Genomic DNA, 9243 nt, shown 5'->3' on the forward strand with positions numbered 1-9243 from the left:
GCTCGCATCCTCGTCCTCCTCCTCCTCCTCCTCCTCACTGCATGTCGTCCATCGCCGCTCAGTAGACATTTCATCAAGTAGTGGCTTGTTTGACTGGAAAAATAACCCCCGAAGTCCGACCTTTCGCTCTAATTAACATTTGTACCCACAAAATATCATAGAAAATGAGTTGATGTGTTATACATGATTACGGATGATACTCGAAACCGGTTTCCCCGGTTGTTCGATAGGAAAAGAACCGAGTCCTCGGACTCGACGAATCCCTTTTTGAAAACCGGTACCCGTTATCGAGACCACTATAGTAAAGAAAAAGAGTTGGTTCTTTATTCGAATCCTTGGGAACGAATCCCGTCCCGACAAGAAATGCCCCGTGGGACATCACAAGAAATGACGTCACGTAGCTCAGTCATTCGAAAGCAGGAAAAACAATGGACCGGAAAAAGCGCTCCAAGGTGTAATAAAGTTCAAAACAAAAGGTATAATCCAATGAATAACTTTACTGAGAGATTTGAGCAGGGTACAAACACACGACCAACACTTTTACGACCAACCGGAAACATAGCAACCAGGCTAGCAACGCACCTCCTTTACGGCAGCTGTCGCAACGTTCTTAAAGCAACCGCAGCACATACATATATATACAACACATCTCCCTTTTTGAACTTTGGTTTTTCTTTCCTTGTAAACGTTACAAAATCACACCGTATATGTGTTGTCTGTCTAATTATTAAATAATGCAGACGAGGCGTGTTGGCTGAGTTCTTGACGTTTACTTTCACAGCGTGCTCATAACCTCATTCTTAGCTGCCGGGGCTACCGCGCATGCTCGTCACTCCCGTTGCATGCTGGGTAGTGTAGTTGTTATATTCCCTATCTCATAACATCATATATTTCCCACTATAAAGAAAGATTTTAACTCAATAAAGTGTATTTCTTTTTGTAGCTTTAACTTGTCATTTTTTAGCATTGTAACCACATTTGCAAACAACTTTTCTCTTCATAACATTTTCTTTCAATAAAGAAATGAAGTGCAAAAATATCAAAGCATCATAACAAACTGTTATGTTCCAATAGCAGCAGAAGTGCACTTTTTGGAGAGCTGTATTATTTTCAGTTTTGTGCCCAAGGGACTGATTTTATTTAACACTATATTATTATTTATACACCTATAGTGATCACAGAGACAGGTTGTTTTTGTGTTACTGTATATATTTGTTTTTCTGAAAAATCCCACTTAATATACTTTGGGTAACAAGAGTCAATATTTTTTTTTTTTTTTTATTTATTTTTTTTTAGGGTGGTAACAGTCAATATTTATTTATTTATTAGATTTTATTTTTTTCTTATAATAAAAGTGAGCTTTTGTTAAACCAAATATTGTGTGTGTTTTTCCATATACAATAACCTATCTGGACTCGATAAGAGAATCGATAAGGAATCGGTTCGATAATAGGCTCATCAAACATCATCCCTATACTTAATGCGGATATTGCAGCCCTGACTGTTGGCCGATACCGATATTAAACCCATGCGATATCCACAGGTTTAGTAAGTGACATGTTGTTGTGGTTAGAAGAGCTTGAGCGGAGTCTGGAATAGACTTTATACCTTTTTAGGTCGAATATTTTGGTTTCTTACACTTCTAAATCTTATTTGCAAGCATGCATTTATTTCAGTTTGTCCTGGTGTTTGTCGTAGTCAGGAAGTAGTCTTTGCCATTAGGTTCAATGTACCGGTCGTGTCTTTTGAGTCCTACAAAGTGTTTATACTCTCAGTATTGTACTTACAAACCCCAAAAGCAGTGAAGTTGTCATGTTGTGTAAATGCTAAATAAAAAGAGAATACAATGATTTGCAAATCCTTTTCAACTTATATTCAATTGATTAGACTGCAAAGACAATTGCAGTCTATAACTAATGTTTTTTGCAAATATTTGCTCATTTGGAATTTGATGCCTGCAACATGTTTCAAAAAAGCTGGCACAAGTGCAAAAAAGACCTGAGAAAGTTGAGGAATGCCCATCAAAGACTTATTTGGAACATCCCACAGGTGAACAGGCTAATTGGGAACAGGTGGGTGCCATGATTGGGTATAAAACTAGATTCCATGAAATGCTCGGTCGTTCACAAACAAGGATGGGGCGAGGGTCACCACTTTGTCAACAAATGCCTGAGCAAATTGTTGAAGAACAACATTTCTCAACAAGGAATTTAGGGATTTCACCATCTACGCTCCGTAATATCATCAAAAGGGTCCAGAGAATCTGGAGAAATCACTGCACGTAAGCCATGATATTACGCACCTTCGATCCCTCAGGCGGTACTGCATCAAAAAGCGACATCAGTGTGTAAAGGGTATCACCACATAGACTCAGGAACTCATCAGAAAACCACTGTCAGTAACTACAGTTGGTCGCTACATCTGTAAGTGCAAGTTAAAACTCTACTATGCAAAGCCAAAGCCATTTATCAACAACACCCGGAAACGCCGCCGGCTTCGCTGGGCCCGAGCTCATCTAAGATGGACTGATGCAGAGTGGAAAAATGTTCTGTGGTCTGACGAGTCCACATTTCAAATCGTTTTTGGAAACTGTGGACGTCGTGTCCTCCGGACCAAAGAGGAAAAGAACCATCCGGACTGTTCTAGGCGCAAAGTGTAAAAGCCAGCATGTGTGATGGTATGGGGGTGTATTAGTGCCCAAGACATGGGTAACTTACACATCTGTGAAGGCACCATTAATGCTGAAAGGTACATATAGCTTTTGGAGCAACATATGTTGTTATCATGGACGCCCCTGCTTATTTCAGCAAGACAATGCCAATCCACGTGTTACAACAGCGTGGCTTCGTAGTAAAAGAGTGCTGGTACTAGACTGGCCTGCCTGTAGTCCAGACCTGTCTCCCATTGAAAATGTGTGAAGGCTAAAATATGAGAAGGGAGACTGTTGAACAACTGAAGCTGTACATCAAGCAAGAATGGGAAAGAATTCCACTTCAAAAATGTGTCTCCTCAGTTCCCAAACCTTTACTGAGTGTTGTTAAAAGGAAAGGCCATGTAACACACTGGTAAAAATGCCCCTCGTTGCTGCCATTAAATTCTAAGTTAATGATTATTTGCAAAAAAATAACAAAGTTTCTCAGTGTGAACATGAAATATCTTGTATTTGCAGTCTATTCAATTGAATATAAGTTGAAAAGGATTTGTTGTATTCTCTTTTTATTTACACAACGTGACAACGTCACTGCTTTTGGGTTTTGTAGTTAAAGACCAATACAACACAATACCTATTGCTTTTTTGCTGATATCGGATCAGTACACCTCCTATTCAATTTTTATATAACTTCTTTTGGAATTTGTCTTCACCTTAAAGAAGACCTTGTATGCTCCAAGTTGGATATTTCCTACATTCCATGAATGCATCTGAAGCAGTCTGGTAGTTCTATAGTTTGTTTCTCGTAGAATTACCAACCGTAAAAAATAAAACAATTCTGGACGAATCTTCAGGTCATCGTGATGTCTGGTCAGGAGACGATACGCGTGCTGGAGGTGGGAGTCGACGCGTCTTCTTCGTTGGTACCGGAAGGGAAGAGGATCGAGGGCCAAGCAGTGGAGGGAGGGGCTCAACCCGACGGCAACCACCCACCGGGCGACCAGGCTGGACCCACGCAGCAGGCGGCGCCCGCAGCGGCTCCGCCCCCTGCCCCGCCCCCTTCCGCCCAGACGGCCACTCCCATCAGCATATCCCTGCCGCAGCATCCAGCGGCCGCCGTCGCTGTGCAAAGTTGTCCGCAGGTATGACGTGAGTACACGAGTACTACGGGTGTTCAACATTTTTTTATTTTGAAATGACTCACGATTCTTAATTGGTAAAAAAAAATTCGATTTTAAAATAATTGTTTCCTTTATTTATTTATGAAATGTTTGGGTAGAATTGTGTTAAACTCAACCAGTTTTCTTTTAAGTTATACAGAAACGTATAGCGAGAGGAATGTAGTTAATCAAAGAACTTGGCACCCAATGGTATTGAAAAGTATTGATTTTGAATCTATTTGGAGTCAAATCGTTACCCCCATAAATCGAATCGAATCGTGTTGGTACCCAAAGATTCACAGCCCGAGTGAATACCTTCAAAATTTGACTTAAGGGTGTCCCGATACAACTCTTTCCTTCTAATAATAATAATAATAATAATAGATTTTATTTGTAAAAAGCACTTTACATTGAGCAAACAACCTCAAAGTGCTACAGTGTGTTGAAAACAAAAATAATAATAAAAAGATAATAAAAAATAAAAATAAACTAGAACAGCCTAATAGCTAGAACTAGTATGCATATATCTATAAAAAGGCTTTTTTTAAAAGAAGGGTTTTTAAGCCTTTTTTAAAAGCATCCACAGTCTGTGGTGCCCTCAGGTGGTCAGGGAGAGCATTCCACAGACTGGGAGCGGCGGAGCAGAAAGCTCGGTCTCCCATAGTTTGTAGCTTTGTCCTCGGAGGTTGGAGGAGGTTAGCCTGTCCAGAGCGGAGGTGTCGTGTGGAGGATTTGGGGGTGAGTAATTCTAATTGTGTATTGCCCGATACCGATAATTTCCAATATTAAATTTTAAAGCATTTATCGGACTTCTCTATTTGGATTAGATTTGGAGTCAAATCGTTACCCCCATGAATCGAATCGTGTGGTACCCAAAGATTCACAGCCCGAGTGAGTACCCTCAACTTTTAATTAAGGGTGTCCCGATACAACTCTTTCCTTCTAATTGTGTATTGCCCGATACCGATAATTTCCAATATTACATTTTAAAGCATTTATCGGCCGATAATATCGGCAGGCCGATATTATCGAACATCTCTATTTAGAATCGATTCTGAGTCAAATCGTTACCCCCATGAATCGAATCGTGTGGTACCCAAAGATTCACAGCCTGAGTGAGTACCCTCAAGTTTTAATTAAGGGTGTCCCGATACAACTCTTTCCTTCTAATTGAGTATTGCCCGATACGGATACCGATAATTTCCAATATTAAATTTTAAAGCATTTATCGGACATCTCTATTTGGAATCGATTTGGAGTCAAATCGTTACCCCCATGAATCGAATCGTGTGGTACCCAAAGATTCACAGCCCGAGTGAGTACCCTCAACTTTTAATTAAGGGTGTCCCGATACAACTCTTTCCTTCTAATTGTGTATTGCCCGATACCGATAATTTCCAATATTACACTTTAAAGCATTTATCGGCCGATAATATCGGCCGGCCGATATTATCGGACATCTCTATTTGGAGTCGATTTGGAGTCAAATCGTTACCCCCATGAATCGAATCGTGTGGTACCCAAAGATTCACAGCCCGAATGAGTACCCTCAACTTTTAATTAAGGGTGTCCCAATACAACTCTTTCCTTCTAATTGTGTATTGCCCGATACCGATAATTTCCAATATTACATTTTAAAGCATTTATCGGCCGATAATATCGGCCGGCCGATATTATCGGACATCTCTATTTGGAGTCGATTTGGAGTCAAATCGTTACCCCCATGAATCGAATCGTGTGGTACCCAAAGATTCACAGCCCGAATGAGTACCCTCAACTTTTAATTAAGGGTGTCCCGATACAACTCTTTCCTTCTAATTGTGTATTGCCCGATACCGATACCGATAATTTCCAATATTAAATTTTAAAGCATTTATCGGACATCTCTATTTGGAATCGATTTGGAGTCAAATCGTTACCCCCATGAATCGAATCGTGTGGTACCCAAAGATTCTGTTTAGATTCTATTTAAAATCGATTTGGAGTCAAATAGTTACCCCCATGAATCGAATCGTGTGGTACCCAAAGATTCACAGCCCGAGTGAGTACCCTCAACTTTTAATTAAAAGAGTGTCCCGATACAACTCTTTCCTTCTAATTGTGTATTGCCCGATACCGATACCGATAATTTCCAATATTACATTTCAAAGCATTTATTGGCCGATAATATCGGCCGGCCGATATTATCGGACATCTCTATTTAGAATCGATTTGGAGTCAATTCGTTACCCCCATGAATCGAATCGTGTGGTACCCAAAGATTCACAGCTCGAGTGAGTACCCTCAACTTTTAATTAAGGGTGTCCCGATACAACTCTTTCCTTCTAATTGTGTATTGCCCAATACCGATACAGATAATTTCCAATATAAAATTTTAAAGCATTTATCGGACATCTCTATTTGGAATCGATTTGGAGTCAAACCGTTACCCCCATGAATCGAATCGTGTGGTACCCAAAGATTCACAGCCCGAGTGAGTACCCTCAACTTTTAATTAAGGGTGTCCCGATACAAGTCTTTCCTTCTAATTATGTTTTGCCCGATACCGATACCGATAATTTCCAATATTACATTTTAAAGCATTTATCTGACTTCTCTATTTGGATTAGATTTGGAGTCAAATCGTTACCCCTTTTGAATCGAATCGTGTGGTACCCAAAGATTCACAGCCCGAGTGAGTACCCTCAACTTTTAATTAAGGGTGTCCCAACACAACTCTTTCCTTCTAATTGAGTATTGCCCGATACCGATAATTTCCAATATTAAATTTTAAAGCATTTATCGGACATCTCTATTTGGAATCGATCTGGAGTCAAATCGTTACCCCCATGAATCGAATCGTGTGGTACCCAAAGATTCACAGCCCGAGTGAGTACCCTCAACTTTTAATTAAGGGTGTCCCGATACAACTCTTTCCTTCTAATTGTGTATTGCCCGATACCGATACCGATAATTTCCAATATTAAATTTTAAAGTATTTATCGGACATCTCTATTTGGAATCGATTTGGAGTCAAATCGTTACCCCCATGAATCGAATCGTGTGGTACCCAAAGATTCTATTTAGATTCTATTTAGAATCAATTTGGAGTCAAATCGTTACCCCCATGAATCGAATCGTGTGGTACCCAAAAATTCTATTTAGAATCAATTTGGAGTCAAATCGTTACCCCATGAATCGAATCGTGTGGTACCCAAAGATTCACAGCCCGAGTGAGTACCCTCAACTTTTAATTAAGGGTGTCCCGATACAACTCTTTCCTTCTAATTGTGTATTGCCCGATACCGATACCGATAATTTCCAATATTAAATTTTAAAGCATTCATCGGACATCTCTATTTGGAATCGATTTGGAGTCAAATCGTTACCCCATGAATCGAATCGTGTGGTACCCAAAGATTCTATTTAGATTCTATTTAGAATCAATTTGGAGTAAAATCGTTACCCCATGAATCGAATCGTGTGGTACCCAAAGATTCACAGCCCGAGTTAGTACCCTCAACTTTTAATTAAGGGTGTCCCGATACAACTCCTTCCTTCTAATTGTGTATTGCCCGATACCGATAATTTCCAATATTACATTTCAAAGCATTTATCGGCCGATAATATCGGCAGGCCGATAATATCGGACATCTCCATTTTGGAATCGATTCGGAGTCAAATCGTTACCCCCATGAATCGGATCGAATCGTGTGGTACCCAAAGATTCACAGCTCGAGTGAGTACCCTCAACTTTGAATTAAGGGTGTCCCGATACAACTCTTTCCTTCTAATTGTGTATTGCCCGATACCGATAATTTCCAATACTACATTTTAAAGCATTTATCGGCCGGTAATATCGGCAGGCCGATATTATCGGACATCTCTATTTGGAATCGATTCTGAGTCAAATCGTTACCCCCATGAATCGAATCGTGTGGTACCCAAAGATTCACAGCCTGAGTGAGTACCCTCAAGTTTTAATTAAGGGTGTCCCGATACAACTCTTTCCTTTTAATTGTGTATTGCCCGATACCGATAATTTCCAAAATTATATTTTAAAGAATTTATCGGACATCTCTATTTAGAATCGATTTGGAGTCAAATCGTTACCCCTATGAATCGAATCGTGTGGTACCCAAAGATTCACAGCCCGAGTGAGTACCCTCAACTTTTAATTAAGGGTGTCCTGATACAACTCTTTCTTTCTAATTGAGTATTGCCCGATACTGATATTGATCCGATTCGATATCAGCACAGATCATACATTTACTATTGTCAGGTTCAAACACTGATGACATCTATTAAACAAGACAAGAGGCAAAGAATTAAACAGAGACAGAATTCAATTTGGACTCAATTGAGGAGACACGTCTGGACACACTGTACCCTTGTACAGTATCTCAGCACGCTCTGCCAAAAGATTGCACTCCTCCTTCTTTATTGGACTTTCTCCCCCCACCTGACCACAGCTGCTTCCAGAGGGAAGTGGGTCGTAAACAGCGTTGCCTTTATTTACCGAAAAGTTCAAAACAAGAGGTCGTAAAATAGTTCAAAAAGAGTTCCATAAAATATTTCAAAAAGGGTTCGTAAAATACTTCAAAAAGAGTTCGTCTGGAAATTGGGCAGATCCTGCCATCTGTCCGCTTTGAAGTCACAGTGGAGTTTTACGAGGCCCCAAAGACAGCTCCCGTCCCCCTGCCAGGAACTCAATGTAATACAAAGCTTTTGTGATCATTTAGAAACAATTATTCTAACAACTATTTTGTAGGGATGCAAGAGAATTGTACACACCGCGTTATCGCGGTTTCAATAATAATACCGTGAAGTATGACGGTATCAAACGAAAACTTGGTAAGTACATTTTTTTTCTGGCGTTTTTGCATTGGTTGGTCTCAAAATAAACTACATCTCTCTCAGATTGCACTTGCATATGTTGCCACGACTCGCTGTATTAGCGCACTATAATTTGTACTACGGTTGTCCCGATACCAATTGTACAAATTGCCCTCCTGTGGGTTCTCTTGATCCCAATAGACCTTCACGGGAGCCCGGTAGTCTGGTTTAACAATGTCTTTTATTGTGCGCACACGCGCCAGGACAGCACACTGTTCTGCGACTTTTCGTTTTTTTTCTGTGCTCTGTCTTGCGGCCTCTCTCTCACTCTCTCTCTCGCTCCAACTCCAACAACTGTGTCTCGGTCCGGCTGCTGCTAATGAGCATTGGATGATCGGCCCCAGCTGGGTAATCCAATCACATTTTGATACTTTTCGATACTTTTCTAAATAAAGGGGACCACAAAAAAATGGCATTATTGGCTTTATTTTAACCAAAAATCTTAGGATACATGAAACATATGTTTATTATTGTAATTTAGTCCTTATAGTGAACATACTAGACAACTTGTCTTTTAGTAGTAAGTAAACAAACAAAGGCTCCTAATTAGTCTGCTGA

General features: G+C 40.1%; 1 protein-coding gene across 3 annotated transcripts in view; it reads left to right on the plus strand.

Annotated features, from left to right (window-relative positions):
• pou6f1 (POU class 6 homeobox 1) overlaps positions 1–9243 on the plus strand; it is a 104649-nt gene that overhangs the window by 23477 nt on the left and 71929 nt on the right. For all 3 annotated transcript variants that reach the window (XM_062052520.1, XM_062052519.1, XM_062052521.1), the window contains one exon: positions 3505–3792. In XM_062052520.1, coding sequence (XP_061908504.1) covers positions 3514–3792 — 279 coding nt within the window. In that variant the 5' untranslated portion in view covers positions 3505–3513. The remainder of the gene's footprint in view (positions 1–3504; positions 3793–9243) is intronic.

Source organism: Entelurus aequoreus, linkage group LG07 (assembly GCF_033978785.1).
Source record: "Entelurus aequoreus isolate RoL-2023_Sb linkage group LG07, RoL_Eaeq_v1.1, whole genome shotgun sequence".
Classification (NCBI taxonomy): Eukaryota; Metazoa; Chordata; class Actinopteri; order Syngnathiformes; family Syngnathidae; genus Entelurus; species Entelurus aequoreus.